The sequence below is a fragment of the Cebidichthys violaceus genome, unplaced genomic scaffold (genome assembly GCF_023349555.1).
Source record: "Cebidichthys violaceus isolate CVI_PGR_0920_01 unplaced genomic scaffold, fCebVio1.0.p SCAF_23, whole genome shotgun sequence".
In the NCBI taxonomy this organism is placed as follows: Eukaryota; Metazoa; Chordata; class Actinopteri; order Perciformes; family Stichaeidae; genus Cebidichthys; species Cebidichthys violaceus.
Window position 1 is genome coordinate 912,343 of NW_027176406.1, and position 17,908 is coordinate 930,250.

At 48.3% G+C, this 17,908-nt stretch overlaps 1 protein-coding gene across 4 annotated transcripts in view; it reads right to left on the minus strand.

The window, feature by feature from the left end:
- Window positions 1-17,571, minus strand: part of LOC137878295 (RNA binding protein fox-1 homolog 2-like) — a 42,486-nt gene extending 24,915 nt beyond the window's left edge. For 2 of the 4 annotated variants that reach the window (XM_068718554.1, XM_068718553.1), the window contains exons 1-2: window positions 16,541-17,571; window positions 7,741-7,791 (exon numbers count right to left, since the gene is read on the minus strand). In XM_068718554.1, the coding sequence (XP_068574655.1) occupies window positions 7,741-7,791; window positions 16,541-16,789 (300 nt within the window). In that variant the 5' untranslated portion in view covers window positions 16,790-17,571. Of the gene's footprint in view, window positions 1-3,602; window positions 5,053-7,740; window positions 7,792-16,540 lie in introns of those variants that run through there. The other 2 variants (XM_068718555.1, XM_068718556.1) reach the window with 2 other exon arrangements.
- Between the last annotated feature and the right edge of the window lie 337 nt (window positions 17,572-17,908).

The following is a 17,908-nucleotide window of genomic DNA, read 5'->3' on the forward strand; positions in this document are numbered from 1 at the left end:
CCGAAATATAATTACAATGGACTAATAGGGACAGAATAGGTCATCTATCATCACTTATTGATATATTTTGGTGAAGTCGTACTGCAGGTAAATAATCCTGACTGGATGCGGACGACCCTCGGCTAAAACAGGTTGGATTGAAGTGTCTACAGTGTTTCCACTAAATGATGAAGAAAGACACACTTCGCCTCCCTCTGGTTCTCAGCCTGACCTCGAGGTGTTTCATGCGTCAGCGGTACCTCTGCCTCTGTAACTATCTTTCAAATCGCTCGCACATAATCACTGATTGACATTTACACTTTTAATTTAATCCAGACTAATTTACAGAAAATGCAACTGTAGGATAAGGTGCTCCCCATTTTACCACCAAAAATCCATAAAGACAACACAGACAGAACATGAGTGTTGTAATATGGAAGAATCAGAAAGAAAATCCTGCGTTGCTAATCCTCAGCGGACGCTGCAAGACCACAGCGCTGGCTTGAGGTGCTGCAGTGCGAGATAGGGTGCAGCGTGTGCAGAGGCTGAGATACTGCATACACCGAGGGCTCCGCTGCACCGCTCGCAATGTGCCCGACCGTGTGTGTGTGTGTGTGTGTGTGAGAGGTAACATGCGGAGCGGTTTCACACCTCGACCCCGCTGCCCACAGCCTTGGGCAGTGCGCAGTTAGAGCGGCATTAGCGTTGGACAGTATCATCGCGGCTGTATGGGGCTGGCGGAGGGACAGTTCACCCTGAGGTGGAGTAGTGTCACACAGTGCATTAAGCCACCAATACTGAGGACTCTTAATCTGTAACAGGTGAAACTGTGTTCCTGTGAGACATGGAAGTCAGCATTATCTGTCACTTTCTAATGGGACAGCTGCCACACACACACACACACACACACACACACACACACACACACACACACACACACACACACACACACACACATAAATACCATAATCCCACAGGATAATTATCATGAATAAAGCTAAATACACTGTTGGTTAAACTGAGGGTAGCTGGGTGCTGACATGGCACTTACAGCAAAACACACAGGTAGCTGTCAGTTTGAGAGCGCAGCTGTACAACTCTGTGCGGCTACGATCTCTCTCACACACTCACACACACACACACACACACACACACACACACACACACACACACACACACCCCCTGAGGGCAGAAGACTTGGGTGTGGATCCGTTGCACATTCCTTTGCCGTGGTGGTGTCTTGAGGAGATAATGCGGGAGGTGGGAAAGTTAAGCAGCCTAAACGCTCAAGATGCCACTCGCTGCCTTGTGAAGCACGCGGCGGCTTGACACCCTTTCCTCATGGGCTCAGCGCTAAGCGGGTGGGTTTTTGGAATGACGCAACATATCTGGTAAAAGGCTAGTGCACGGAATACGCACACGTTTTCCAACAACCAGTAAAGAGGATGTTTTTGGATGAACAGTAGAGCTGTGTTGAATAGTTCAACGCTTCATTCAAAACGATGACATTCTAAAATCAATATTTGAATGCCGCACCTTTCTTTTTTTTTTTCATGTCTATTCATTGTGTACATTTCTATTATTAGTGTTGTACTATCTGTAGGAATAGTGGCGGCTGCGTCAGGATTGTTTCATGAGGATTTGTTACATGATGCGAACATTTCCACGAACTTTAGAAAGTCCAAAAGTCAAAATGTATTGAAAAGAAAACTTCGCGACATGTTTTTTTTTAATCTCACGAAATGTTTTGCTGCAATCCATATTCGCTGACGTTTAGCTTTTCAAACACACTGCAGTCATAAAAAGCTCTCCTGCTTGCGCGCTCACAAACGACAATCTAACAGCCTCATAAATCACATCTATATCAACACAACAACACTAAATGTACTTCTTCAGGGTGAGGGCAACATCAAATATGATGACAGATGGAGCTCCATTCAAAAACCTCAACAGGAGCTTCAACTGAAAACAGGCCGACTTGATGCTTGTGTGTCATGCTGCAGTGATGACGCCGACTAGCCAATTAAACAGATGAGTTTTGAGAATCGACGAGTCAGCGGGCTCGTTATGGAGCCGGGTCCACCACTGACCCAGAGAGAGGGGGGTCCACACAGTCTAAAGAAACCGCCCTGTGTGGAACACCTCAACCGTTATCAAGCACATTTCAAGCATCAACTGTGTTACTCCAAAATAAATGCTGTACACTTCTTGCAAGGAGCAAAATTTGAATTAATACAATTCGTTCAAGATATCAACCAGCCCTAAATTCCGCAGTAGGCTAAGGTGAGCTGTCCTGGACACGAGTCCCACTGAGGGTCTAACCGTCCCTCTGATGCACACTGTAAACTACAGAGCAGAGGTGTGTCACCCAAAACACAGGACGGTGCCATGAAAAGTGTGACTGGCCGAGTGTCACCTTTAAAGAGCAATCCCACATGGAACTAACGCCCTCGCCCCCCCTTACGCCCTTCTAGTTACTACCGCCATCCTCCATTTGGCGTCGTTCCCTTTGAAGAGGAATGATGTGTTTAGGGTACAGCTGCTCTAGCCTGCGGGGGGGGGGGGGTTCTCTACTTCACCATGATGAATAGATGGAGACAACTACAAATCTTTTGAATCTTGGGTGGAAACACGACAGCGGCCACGATTATCGACAGTGTCCACGAGTAAGACAGGGCTGCTGTTGTGTGCATTCAGTTATAGGAACTGTGTGTGTCTGTTGTTCCATAAGAGAGAGAGGGGGGAAGTAAAGTACTCCTGGCAACAACTGGCATGTGCGTGTGTGTGTGTGTGTGTGTGTGTGTGTGTGTGTGTGTGTGTGTGTGAGGAAACAACTGTGCCCTGACACCTGTCTCCCTCAATCCAGAGGCAGATGAAGTTTAAACCGCATGGACAGCTTGGATGACAACGTTGAACCGCTTGACAAAGCCCCGGCCTCCACATGCGGCGCACATGAGCAATACGACATGACACGGTGTGCGGTGCAGCGTGGCGGGAGCATGCAACGCACCAACTGCACACGCATGTCAACGCGGCTGCTACCTCGCATCTGCACGTACCTCCCCGTCACCTTCCCCCCCCCCCTTAAGGGCCCCAAAGGAACCCAAGACCGGAGAGCAGGGCATGCTAGAACAGAGCCAGAGAACAGCTCTCGTCCTCGGGCTGTCTCTCGGCTAAAGTAGCACAGACACACCCACCATATGCTAAGAGCAGCCGAGCGCACGTCGACTGTAAACATTACACGCGGCAGTGTTGAGTAACTATTTTGAATATAGTCAAATGTTGTCGCTCAGCAGCATGCGACTCTCTGTATGTTGCGTCCACTCCGGTGACGCATGGACAAAATGTTGCACAACTACTAGAGTGGTAATGAGCCCGTTAGCATTGTTTCTTTCAAAAATAATTAGAGATACTTGAGTGCAAAGAGTTAAATAAAAAAAAAAAAAAAAAAAAGCCCTGCCAACTATCTGACAACAGGCCTCACCTGAGCCAAGAGACATCAAACCAAATACAGGCCACATCACAACTATTGAAAGCATTTATAATCTTCTGTGATCTTGCTGTTCTCGACATGTGCACAAAGTTGCTGAAAAAAAGAAGCTCTGCTTCAGAAGCCAACTTACCGGCAGCATTGCTTGGTAGTACAGCCCCATCATCGTCTGCTCTAGAGGAACAACTGCTGACCAGCTCTCGTTCCTTCTCCTCTCCCCTTCCCCGTGTGTCTGTATGTCTCCTCCTGTGCCTCCTCTCCCCTCACTGTGCTCTAAGACCATGAGCCGACGGTGGCTTCAGTCCACGTCTGTCTCGCACATTCAAATTCTCCCTCGTTCACTCCCTCCCCCTTCGCCGGTGTCCCTTCTTCCACTTCTCCGGCACACGAGCCTCGCTCTGCCCGTCACTCCCTCTGCCTCTCTTTCCTGCGTCTCCCCCCCTCGGCCCTGCCGCTCTGATCCCCCTCGGGCCTTTCTGTCTCTCTCTCCTCCTGACAGTCTCTTCCCTCCCGTCTCTCTCTCTATTCTCTTTGCTCTGCGTCTGTCATTCACACGCTCGCGTTATACGTCCCGCTGCTGCTCCCCCCTCGCTTCCTCTTGTTCCCGCCCCTCTTTGAGAACTTTCCCTCCTTCTCGGCCTCAGTCCCTCCTATCCATCAAAGCATCCATCCTTTCCATGCAGCCACCTAACCCTTGCTTCTGGATGGAGTCAGAAAGCTGCTGTTGCTGTTCTCCTAGAGCCCCCCGGAGAGAGAACAGGAACAGGAAGGAAGGAGATGCTGTCTTCTATCCACGAACTGGCTGCCTGAGAGTACAGAACACGAATGCGACCCCCACTGCATTGCAGCTCCTTTTTTTTTTTTGATGATGATTTATTTATTGCGTGGCAGCCTGTCAGCTCCAAAAAAAGCAGCGGTGGGAAGGCCGGTTGGTAGACAGCTAGGTAGCTAGCTGCGTGGGTAGGCTCCTAGATCGCCATCTTTCTGCTGCAGCTGCCTTCGCCACACAGATGGAAGTCTCACAAAACTGTGGGAGCGCCAGACTCCAGTATCTAAACCTCAACCTGCACAGGAATCTGGATTTCGCTGCATTGCGCCTTTTTCTTTTTTTTTCCCCTCCTTCTTCTGGCTCGGGCTCAGTTTTCCCCCACTTCCCACCACTGTATTGTTAGGAGGCGCTTAATTTTTTGCAGAGATGAGAGTGCAGTTCCTTGCACCGCATTTTCATATGGGAGGGACTGAACTCTGCGGGGAGAAGAAAATAAATAAATAAAAAAATAAAGCCATGTGATGCCAAGCTTTCAGACATCTGCTGAGGCTGGCTAGAACTGGGTCCAGAGGGATGGAGGGATGCAGAGAGGGCAGGATAAGTGATTGGTGGAGGGAAAACATGGGGCAAAAAAAAAAAGAAAGAAAGAAGGGAACTGGGCTGGAGTGGGAGGCGAGGGACGGAGGGGTGGTGGATGTGAGCGAGAGATAACGGGATAGAGGGATAAATGGATAAAGGGCTGGGTGAAAAAAAAGAGAGAGCCAGGGATGACGGGATTAGGGCTGTAAGTGAGGAGGATGAGAGGATGAATAGGGGATGATCTGAGGATTAAGCACGCAGACTGAACGCAGAGATAAACACACGTGGTCGCACACACACACAAACACATGCACATTGTGTACACAAAGATGTGCTGTGATCATATTCATGCTGCTGCACTTTGGCTGGCACTCACACGGACCCAGACGAGGGGCTAACTAACACGCACACACACGCACACGCACACACACACACACACACACACACACACACACACACACACACACACACACACCAGCTAATTCAAACAAAGGCCTGCTATTTCAAACACAGCATCTACAGATAAACAATTTCAGGAGCCATGAGAAGATTATGAGGCAATTAGATTTAAATACAGTATTGCCGTTGCTAAAAAAAAAAAAAAACCTCAGGTATGAAGCCTCTATGATGTTTTTATGTGTGTTTGTTGTTAACCCTGATCTTTTTTATGACCTAAACAGCAAAAGACTGACATGTACTGCCTCAGGGGTCGGAATGGACACACACACACACACACACACACACACACACACACACACACACACACACACACACACACACACACACACACACACACACACACACACACACACACACACACACCAGTCAGTGTGCAGCAGCAGCAGGGACCCACAGGAGCCTGTCACCACTTAACACACTCATATTGACACAGGCAGACCTACAGGCAGTTCAAACATGCATACATAACACTAGACGGGAGCATTACCAAGACAAATGTACTGCAGCAACGAACAAGCCAATCCGGCGGCTAGGCTAGGCTAGGCTAGCCCCCCATTTGCATGACAACCGGCAGCCGGTGTGCAGGAGTCTCCTAATGCGTGTGTGTTGAAGGGCAGAATACATTAGCGGGGACCAATCTTAAATCATTTATTAAACAAATGCGCCGGCATTTGAATTTAACAAGAGGATCTAACAAGTGGAGTTCAGGCGCACTGCGGATCACAAGTGTTCTCTGGCCAGGTGATGGTCTTACAAGCAGATGAACCCAGGCAGGGCCAAGACCGGCTCCAACTGTGCTCCTGACTATTGTAGCGTGGTTCTGTGCCCTGCAGGCAAGCCGTCTTAAATAACTTGCTTCCATTTCTGTTTCACCTCTGCTCTACTTCTCTGCCTCATCCGCTCATCTGTTTCATATCTTTTACGCCCGTCGTGTCTCTCACTCCTTATTTCTGTTGTTGTGAGATCAACACCCGAAGAAAAGGGGGACATTTAAATCTACATCAATTTAACTAAGACAAATTCTTACAGTGTCGTCTCGTCCTCTTTGAGTTTACCCTCTCTCACACACTCACACACAGAGCTGTATTCCCAAGAAAGGAGATACCAAGGATTGGAGAGCCAAGAGAAGGGGGGGGGGGGGGGGGAGAACACATGAGAGGGGATGAGACCTGTGAAAATCTCCCATGTTGTGATTTTTTGGGGGAGGGAGGCCGGTGGCGAACGGGCCCGCAGACCAACACTCCCCTCCTGTGGCACTGCCAGAGAGCTGCACATCCCGAACGCCAACTAGAGAGACACACACACACACACACACACACACACACACACACACACACACACACACACACACACACACACACACACACACACACACACACACACACACACAGAGAGACAAAGGAGCACGCACGCTCTCAGATACGGAGGCCTTTTCCTCGCAAACACGCTCAAATGGGCTCCGACGCACACGAGCTGGTTTGAGCCGCTCAGCGTGCTCTGCTGCGTGGAGGTAGATAAGAAAAAATAGACAGCCACCCTGCCGCTACGCTGCACACGCTGCTCACCCTCATTACCGAGAGCAATATGCACGGAGAGACACTCGGGATGAGAAAGAGAGAGAGAGAGGCGTGTAAAGAGAGGACGTGCAGCAAACAGAGAGTGCAGAGCTTAGTTTTAAAGAAGGCGATAGCCTAATTTCTCTTTCTGGGGGTCAAGCCTTTGATAAGAGGAGCTCAATTGCTACCAGAGTTCCTTTCATCAATTCTTCTAACAGGCATCATTTATACGCTTCCATAGTGTGAAAAATAAAAAGAGCAGAACTTCAGAATTGCTTGGATAATGGCGTCGTAGGACTAGGTGGACGACAACACTGGGATCCCCTAAGAGTTGGTTTTCTAAAAGCATTCACGTTATACTGTATTAGTATCAAATGTCATTTGTGTTTTCACATTCAGAGCAACTAATGAGATATTCAAATGAAGCTGCAAATGTTATGCCGTCGTCAACGTTGCAAACTCATTTTTAAAAATACATTTAGACTTAACAACGCGTGTTGTAACGGAAGTGTTTGGCTCCCACAAGTCAGAAATAATCCTACGCAGCCACCGACGGAAACTAATCCTTCAAATAGTGCAATACTAATGAAAGCGTAGCCGGATCTTTATCTGCAACTGTGCAGAAAAATACTGGCATTGAACACAACGACTAGACATGCAAATGTTGGTTTAGATTTGGAAAGTCAAAGCTTCAAACTATCCAATAGCCCGTTACTGTATACAAAACAGATCCGACTACCAAGAGTGCAACTGACCTTAAACTGTTTCATTTTTGTCTTCTCTTACATCCGTTGATAATATTTATTTGTTTAAACTGGCTGAAAAGTGAATCAAGGCTTCTGTATTGCATAATTATTTTTTGGAATTCATTGTCACAGAGGTTTTGCGAGCCATCACTAATCTCTTACCTGACTGTGAGGTGGGTATCCATGGAAACCAGGGTTTAAAGGCTCATTGTTCTGCAAGAGACAACAGGAGGGAAGAGAGCGGTGTGAGTGGATGCAGCATGACAGTCCAAAACGAGTGACATGTACTCTGAGTCACAACATCAGGAAGTGGAGGAAAGAATGAAGAGGTATTCGTGTCACAACGTGTCTCTACAATCTAAAAGCCCAACTGACCACCAGGGTTGGAAAGAAGCACCAGACAGATGCTGGTAGAATATTCCACTGACTGATAGATTAGCTTTAGAAACGTGAATACAGGGGTTTTGTTTTTCTAATGCCCACGATTATGACAAACTAAAATGCTTAGTAAGCAGTAAGTTCAAACAAGGAAAGATGACACTTCCCTGAAAGAAGAAGACGGAAGAGTGAACCAAGTTACATCAGCGGCATGACTGGTGAACCGCTCCGGCAGAGCGTTCACAGCCAGCCATACTAACCAATCCAAATCCACTAGCAGCAACCCCCCCCCCCCCCCCCCCCACCCCTCTTCGACCCTGCCCCAGAAACCAGTGTTGTGGTTAATTGCTCTGTAATTACTTTTAATTAGATTATTTCTGTCTCTCTCCCTCTCAACTATTATTTTCCCCCTCCGTGTCATTTTTGCCCCAGTGAGATCAGCCATTGTTTGCGGCAGAATTAGTTGAGGAGGAGGAGGAGGAGGCAGAAGAAAAGACAAAGAGGGGGAGCAGGAGGACTGGAACAATGGGGAAAGTTAACCAAACGATGATATTTTGACAGCAGAGAGAGAGCGAGAGAGATGACACCGGCACACACAGCCTGCTGGCAGGCCTCGCAGAGAAAACATGACCGCCTAGCGAGACTCATGCCTCTGCTCTCCTCGAGGGATGAGTCTCACGAGGAGAGAAGGGGGGGAGGAGGGAGGGGGGAGAGAGCACGAGAGAAGGTCTGAGGGGGGTGAGAGACGTGTGTATGTGGTGGGGGATGGGGTGGTAGTCCCGTAGAAGTGGCTGATGTTTTCATTATATTTAATCTGCAGGACTGAGGAGCAGGCAAGGTGTTTCAAACCCACGTGTGTGTGTGTGTGTGTGTGTGTGTCCCCAATGAGGAGGGCAGATTAGGCTCTTCGAGTGTCAGCCGAGTTAACCTCCTGACCCCGACCTCGAGCTGCCTCCTGAAGGAAATCACTTCCTGATGGCATTCATCCAGCCAAGTGTCTGAAACGGAGGGCCGCGCTCGTCCAAACGCACGGACAAACGGCTGTCGAAGCTGATCCCGAAGACCTGGCTCACGCAGTGGAACTCTTTCAGAGACCAGGACTTGTAATTCTGTTGTGCAAGTCCAAAAACAGATGTGGTCGATGCATGGGTGAATGAGGGAGTGTCTAGACAAAGCGGGGTGGAGGGAGGCCGAGGGGGAATGAGAGCGTGAGGTTAGACGAATGGCCTCGATGTAAACAATAGGTAAGAATGAGAAAGACATCGGTAAACTCTTGTGTGTGTGTTTACGTCCAGACTCGAGGTCCGTCCTCCTTTCCCCCCCGTCTGAAACAACCCTTTCTTTGTCTCCACTCTCCGCTTCCCGTTTCATCTGGAACCAATTTCCCCCTCGTGCCTCGTCCCCAGAGGGAACACTCTCCTTGGTGCGCCGCAATTACAGGGGAATGGACGGGCTTACACTCAGCAGAATACCGGCTGTGTGTATAAAGCTGCTGGTGCTCCACCACGGCACAGATGGAAAGGCGGGGTAGAGGCAAGCTGTTCGCTGCAGCGTTGCACAAGTCCACAAAGCCCTGGGCAAAGTCAACAGGAATGGGAAAACTCTTCCTATTCTAAATTATTAAAAAACAGATGCATTTTGGGAGTTACCAACACTGCATTTCAAATAGGACTGAACTGACATGCTGGTTTCGGTGCACCGAAAAGTGGAGCTCAACAGTGTGCTGAAGGGCCACCAAAGCAGCTGAAAAAAAGTGATAATTCAGCTCTATTGCTACAAAATACATACAATTGTAGCGTGGGATTAAAATGTTGAGACTCTGTGTTTTTAAATCGCATTTGCAGTCAAAGTGAGGGTGAAGGCGCTGCACTCGCTACCAAAAAAAACTGGAACCACAATTATACCCAACCATCAAATTATAGAGTTGGTTCTGCAGTGGACAGGCTGGAGAGAAGAAAGAGGAGGAGGAGTGTAGGTAGAAGAGCAGGAGGAGGGAGAGGAGGGTAGAGTTTAGCAACATCTGGAATCAATCTGTCTGCAAGAGAAGAGAAGGGGGGGGGGGGGGGGGGGGGTTAAGGAGAAAGAGAGAAGAAAAGAGAGAACAGAACGAAAATAAGGGCAGAGACAGACGCACACAGGAGGTGGAGGAATGTGGGGAACAAGACGGCCAAAGCCAAGAAAAGGGGAGAGAAATATAAAGCAGTCAAACATCGGTGAAATGGAGACAATGAGTCATAAGTGAGGAATGCCATGTGATTTATATTTTCTTAGGGGGTGGGGGAGGGGAGTGTGTGTGTGTGTGTGTGTGTGTGTGTGTGTGTGTGTGTGTGTGTGTGGGGGGGGGGGGTCTGAACTTGATACCTAGTCTTTTCAGAGACTCTTGTTTGCTCGCGCTGACACACACACACACACACACACACACACACACACACACACACACACACACACACACACACACGACTCTGCTTTGTAAGTATATTACATGCCTGCGTGTGTTGAAAAGCATACAAAAGGCGCCCTCGTTTATGCCTGCCATACATTTTTTTTTTAATAAATAAATGAAAAATGAATACTGCATGCTGCACTAAAGCCCGTCCGGGCTGAAAGCGGGGCTTTCCTACTGCACTTCTGCAAGTTTCCATTAAGTCAATTCTGTATAGTTTGCGAGCGAGGAGGAGCCTTTGAAGGCGCCGGCGGGATGACTGCGATGGCTTCAGACGGCACTGGCAGGGATCAGCAAAAAGCACAGAACACCAGTCACACGCACATAAACATACACTCTCTCCCTCTGCGTCCCCCTCTCTCCCTCTCGACTCCGCGGAGGGCAAAGCTAAAGGGCGTCTCTCTTGTTTATTTTCACTCTCTCCCAACTTGCTATTTTAGGAGAAGGAAAGAAGTTGGGGAGTTGCTGGAGCAAGCGGGCAGGAGCAGGGGAAGAAAAAGGGAGCAGCGGTGGTGAAGGAAGGCAAAAATGACATGAGGTCAACAGATGGAGAGAGAGAGAGGGAGAGGGAGGGGGAGGGAGAGAGAGAGAGAGAGAGAGAGAGAGAGAGAGGGGAGGGAGGCAGAGGGGTAATTAAAGGGGGGGCTGCTGCAGGCGTCCAGAGGAGGCGGACTGTGCCGAGGTTTGGCTTTCAGTACGGCCTCAATCATATCACCAGATGTACGGAAAAAAATCCCACCTGCCGCCACCAACAAATCATAATTCAAAAGACCAAAACCCTGAGACCTTTGACATAGAAACCACTACACACATTACTGCAGAGCACTGTGGCACCGAAACAGACAGCGAGCTGGAGATCTAAGAGCCAGAATCAGCTCAAATGACTTTTACCGGCCTCACTGTGAAATCACAGGATCTGAGGCGAGGAAAGCCAATCATTCATTAGGTGTAACGGGAGATTCTTCGCATATTTGGCTTAATATCAAAACGCAAGTCAACAAATCACAACCGAGGTGGGAATGTGTAGCTGAACACTGTTTGAGAGGAGCAAAGGGAGCCACCAAATAGAACGCAGACACTGAAGTAGAAGGGAATTAAGAGAGCAGGCCAAATGGTGCAGGACGGGGATGAGAGTAATTTGTCAATGTGATACGCTCCGAAAGCTATCAAAGCCAAGCGATGAGGTGGGAAGTGAAGAATTCGATGGAGATTGGCGATACGTGGGGACATAAAGACAAAGACAACCGAGGGGAAGGGAAGGAAGCCAAGACGAATTGCAGTGTTTCTACTCAGACTGAAGGCTTATCTCTTAAGACAGAGACTTTTTTTTTTTCTTCCCCCAATTGGAAAAGCTTCAGCAACACATTTTCTTTTTAAAGTTATAGTTTATGTTCTTTCTAAAAGAATAGGAGTGTTGAGACACCTCTGATACATGATAGTCTTCTTCCCCAATCTGACACTAACAGAACATGTGGCTGTAGGGCATTGGCTGGTTGTGCTGCTAGTTTTTCCACAATCGAAATCTTCATACAAGACATTTTTATTAACATAACTACAGACAAAAAAAACAACAACACCGCAATTGTGAATTGCAGAGTTCACTTCGCTCGTTAGTGCTTTTAATCACACATCCTTTGTGGAATAAAACATCTTCTACCGTGAGTCAGAATATCTGAGTGACGTCAATGCCAGTTATTAATCATCAGCTAAAAACCTGGGAGTGTGTTTTATTCGTTTCATTCCATTATTATACGTTTTTTTTTAACCTCTTGGCCCCGCAACTTGCGCCAATATGCCGCGCAGGCTGCTTCATTGTTGTCAGCTCTAATTATTTCAGTTATTGTTGGCCAAAGCCCGTTTGTGCACCACGGGGCGTGCGTTACGTTACAGTGAAACTAGGTTTTCATTTCACGCTCCAACAGATCGCCGGCAGTACGCTTATTTGATAAACGTGTCGCATCCGAGTACTCAGCATCCAGCGATCCTCTTAATGAAGTACTCGGTACACAGATTTGGAGTCGGTATTATAAATGGCTGACGGATGGCTGACCCTAAAAAGGGGGACAAATCCTCACAAACAACCTACATGGATCCAGGTAGGACTCACAACTCAATTGTCATCATCCGTGACCCGATGGCAGCCGGGACAACACGGCGGCGGTGCATCACAGATGACGCCCCCCCCCCTCATGTAAAGGAAAACACTGAATTGACATTTCAATCGGTGTGTGGGTGGAGACGGAAGCACATGTGACAGTTTGGGGCCAGCCATGGGGAGGAGGAGTGTAGGGGGGGAGGGTGGTGACATGATGACCATAAAGGGAGAGTTCACATGTGAGTGTCATGTTAAGGAGCTGCTTTACAAGAGTACAGGAGGGGGGGGGGGAGAGACAGAGAGAGAGAGAGAGAGAGAGAGAGAGAGAGAGAGAGAGAGAGAGAGAGAGAGAGTTCTGCTCCATTTTTTTTATGAACGGTGACTTTTCCTCCTTTGTCTTCTATCTGATTATTCTTGTGTGCTTTGGCAGCGCGGTGGTTGCACAATAACGCACCGTGAGAGGAACTGAACACACGCGTACACAGGAAGAGCGGGAAACAGGAGTCGAGCGACTTTACGTGGAGAATTTCTAGCTTATCGTTAACGGTGCAAAAGTCAAGGGTGACTCCGTCGCTGTGCCGCGGCTCAAAGTTCAACAGCACTCATTAAACAGCAGCGGAGAGCTTAACGTGAGACCCCCCCCCCGTAACAAATATTAACCCACATCAGCGCGGCCTCCACTTCTGTAATTGCGTGTGTGCATGTTTCTTCTTCTCTGTGAATTATTCAGGCGGCTGTCTTCTGAAGGGCCTCTTGGACTTGTAGGCAACAGTTACACGCAGGTTACTATTGGAGACTATTTGGATGCAACCGCCGGGCTTATCGGGAATTATGAGTGAACGCAGCAACGGCATCTTATCTTGCTGTTTTACAGTCGGTGATTAGGGACACCCAGCGATGATTATTTCCACTGTTTTGCAACGTCTAAGTCTGTAAAATATCAGAAACAATGAGAAATTCCCATCAAGAAGACAGAACTGATGTCTGATGTTGTACAGTTTGTACAACATCAGAAAAAGCCTTTTTTTTTACTATTTCTTTACTATTATTTCACATGTATAATGCTGTATCCTGCCACGGTTTGATATGTTTGTCAATCGCAATATCTTTAGAAATCAATCCAATGTATAAAAAGAAAAAAAAGAAAAGAAAAACAGAAATGTCACTGACTTATTTCTGTTAACTTCATTGTAAAAGACATTTCACGAGTTTATAATCAAAACGAGATTTCCCAGAGAATGAGATTTTGTGCACTTAATAGCAGAAACTCTTTTAAATGTATGGTGCAATTTACTTCTAGCACCACGGAGAAAAGTCAACACGCATCTCACATCCCTGCCTCTTTTCGGGAGCAGACTTCCAGCAGCAATACATTTTCGTTAGCGACCGATATGACAGACTAACGTTCTCATCGGGCTCCTGGGCCGACAAAACGCACGCCGTCCACAGAAAACAAGCAGTTCGCAATGTGATAAAAACTGCTTGTGGTGAGCATCCTGAACCCAAAACTCACTCCCGGTCTGGTAATAACCTATCTCGTCTGTTCTTATCAACCCCCCCCCCCCCCCCCCCGTTCTGGGCTGTTAAAGCAATCGGTCTGGTTAATGCCCTCTCCTAAATGAGCTTTGATCTCGTTAGCGCGACACAAAGCCTCTTTACTGCCAATGATAGGACAAATCGGCTCTCCAAAACACACACATATATATAAGACAGAGAGACAGAGAGACAGAGAGAGAGAGAGAGAGAGAGAGAGAGAGAGAGAGAGAGAGAGAGAAGTGGTCCGCAGCACTGCCTCAAGGGGAAGCGTCATACTACGTTAAGAGGGACCAAAATAAAAACAGACGAGAGGAAGGACGAGACGAGACGTATACGAGGAGGAAGTGGTGGAGCTGGGGAATAAAAGGGGATGGGTAGATTTGAATGATGGGAGTTAGACGGAGAAAGGGAAAGATAATCAAAGATGGCACCCCCCATCATCTTTGATGGGACAGCAGAGAAAGAGAGAGAGTGGATGGGGGGGGAGGGGTTGGGCACACTGAAAGCCTGTGAACCAGGAGTCAATTAGCAATCTGGAAATATGCTTGGGGGAGAAATCAGAGGGCAGCTAGAGGGGAGCAGGGGGGGGAGGGGAGGAGAGCAGGAGCAACAAAAGGGAGAGAAGGCGGCACTCTCGTTTATTATTACAGTCCTGATTTACAGTCGGCAATCCGCTCCCTCCAGCGCTCAATGGGAACACTGTGGTAATAGTTGGGCGAGTTCAGTTGTGGGAGCATCCTCACCCTGAGACGGCCACGGCCGTGACTGCATCAGCCCTCAATGTCATTTACCTTATTTTTTCATTTACCCTTTGCATTAAGTGTTTTTAAAAACAATTCATCACTCAGGGCCTATCCCCCTGCTTATCTCCCCCTCCCCCCCACCCCCAAAGTGACAGTGTCATTCCTGCCATCCGTCACTTTCCTCTCACCCTTTATCACGAGTCCCTTCCTTTCTGTCCGCTCTCTCCTGGCTTCCATCCTTTCTTACTCCCTACAGCTAGGACACATCAGTCCGAGGGGAATTTCTCTCCTGTAATACACCCAAAATATTGTTAAAACCCCACTCTTTATCGCTCTTTGTCCTCCACCCCCTGTCTCTCTTCCTATGTGCATCCAGCGATCGCTACCCCCTTCACGTCTCCGCTCCTCTACTCCATCCTGTCCTATTTCCATCCTGACCCCCCGCTGCCCGGCGATCAATACAACTGATGGGCAGAGAGAATCCTCCCCAATGCCACGCTGCTCATTGTCACATCATCTTCGCCGGCAGGCTGTAACCTCCACACCCCCCCCCCCCCCTCCCCCCCTCCCATCATCAGCATCCATCCTCTTGTGAAGCTCGCCACGCATCGCGGCATCACGCAGGACCTGTTTGTCACTGCAGCAGGTCAGCCGCACAGTTCAAGTAATTTACCAGCTCCTCTGGATTGAATTACCTGCCCTTCAACTACCGTTAGTGCCGTTTCCCTGGACTAAACCGCTAAAACGCAGATATACAAATTTACCTCCTGCTGTTGGATAATAGACACTTCAAAGCATGTGTGCGTAGGTGTAAGAATGATAGTGCAGTGCATGCGTTTATGAGAGGGAGCGGGATAAATAGTAATAGATCCAGGGAGAGCAAGCGAGAGAGGTGCCCCCTCCCCCCCACCCCCAGTGCCTCGGCAGTTCCCTGGTTTACTGTAATATGCACAGATTGGGTCCGGCAGAGGCAGGAATGGCTGCTGATGGCAGTCGAGTCATGAAAGCAGGGAAGACCCGGGTTAAGGAGGGCCCCCCTTGAGCCCCCTTGCTCCTTCAGCCACCCACCAAAAGGCTGTTCTTTGTCTTTCACTGTGGTGACCCCTCCCCCAATCCCTGTCTGCCTCGCTCTCTTAACACCTAGCGACAATCAAGGGAGGGGAGGGGAAGACACGGAGCGATAAATGGCACATACGGTGTGTATCAGGATTTGATGCCATGACTCACTGTAAATAATCATCATAAGTCTGAGTGATTTCACCCACGTGAATAAAGAGGGAATAGTGTGAGAAAGCACTGGTTTACTTTGCGTACGCCATGCAGGCATGATGAATGGCTCTCATCTGTGTGCTGTGTGCTGCTGCCTGTCACAGCAATGGAGCCTGTATCATATTACCTTTGTCTGGCTTGGTCATGCTCTCTCACCGAGCAGCTCCAAGAGAACAGCTACAGTATTTCAGCAAGCCACCTTTTACTTGGTTTTAAAAAAAATGTAATTCATAAATCTCTCATTTGGTGTCAGGAAAATGATTTTCTATTTGCTGCAATAATACATGATTACGTTGTAGATGAGGGGGGGGAAAAAGGGGGCCTGTCAAAACATACTCATCATTCCCTGCTGATGCTTGAGAACAAAAGCTTTTACTGAAGAAGAAGAAGAAGAAGAAGAAGAAGAAGAAGAAGAAAGGATGATACTTTGCTACAATGCTGCACACACACGAAGCTGTGGTGGAAAGTTAACGCTACAGATGTACTGTACATTCTTACCTGTCCAATGTCACCAACAACAGCCCCGGTCCCGTCTATCCTCGGTCTTTTGCACTCCGCCTCGGCTAAGTCGGTGAGCGCAGCGGTTGTCTGAGCGTCGGGCTCCGGGTCTCCTCGCTTCATCCCGCGGACAGCTGCTGGACCCCCGGCCGCGTTCGCGAGGGGTCCGGCTGCCGTATCAATGTCTCTTTCCATTATTCCCCGAGTAACGGGCAGCATTATTGAGGCGACGTCGGTCGACATTAACATTGGACGGCAGACAGTCACCAGTCAAAAAGTCTTGTTTGAAGCTTTGCCTTCTCCGTGTGACTCGTCCGCAGCTCGATATTTCACAATGGATTCGTCTTTTTCCCAGAAAGCGTAGACGGACAGTACAGGACTGGTTCACATCTATAACGGCAGCTGGTACTGTTTATTGTCTAACTTGGCGTTAGCTATTCGAGGCAGAACATTATTCCAGGGTTCTGGACAAAGCCCGTTAAGTTACCGCTCTTTTCCCTTTTCCCAAAGAAAGTAAAAAACGAGGCCGAACGGTTGACCCGTTTCAATAAAGATCAAACGTTCGTCTCTTGGATGCCTGACGAGCTAATTAGCTAGCTAACATCAGCTAGCGTGCTAGCATTACATTCCGCTAGCTCTCCTTATAAATGTGGCTCACTCTCGCTGCCAGTAATAGGAAACGTTGGAAATGAGCTTCGCGTAATACTTCTCCGTCGGACAGGCAGTCCTCTCTGCTCTCTCTCTAGAATGTGAGTTTGCCTTAGAGCCCTCTCTGTTGTTCCTACCAGCCTCCCCCTTGATTCCGGTCCCGTCTTATCACACCGTCCGTCCCCTCGCCGTGGTCTGCTATGGATGCGTCTTGGCGTGCGGACTTGGCTGCCGACGAAACACGATTTCCTCTGGTCTGAGACCCGGTTGGTGTGACTCGTAGCGTGGAGGGAGCGCTGATCCGCGGTCAGATTTGTCTACGGACACCGGGATCGGAGGGAGAGGAGAGCGAGGTGAGGTGGGCTGGTCTGAGGTCTGCCTTTCCGCCGTCTCCTTCTCCTTCTTTTCTATTTTTTTTCCTTTTCCTTTTTTTTCCTTAATTCCCACCGCCACCACCAGAGCCCCCCCTCCTCCTTTATCCTCACGTACTTCCATATGTAACCGAATTAGAATGGAAATGTTACTCTTTTGCTGCTCACAGTAATGGCAAAACAATTTCTACTAATTTCTTTCAAAATAATGAAATACATGGGAAACAAATGCAAGATGGAAAAACGTCGAATATAAAGTAGGTTATATTAAACAAGGCTACATTTTACCACAATACTCATAAATAATGTATGTACGAGTTATACATGCAGAATCATAACACTATATTAA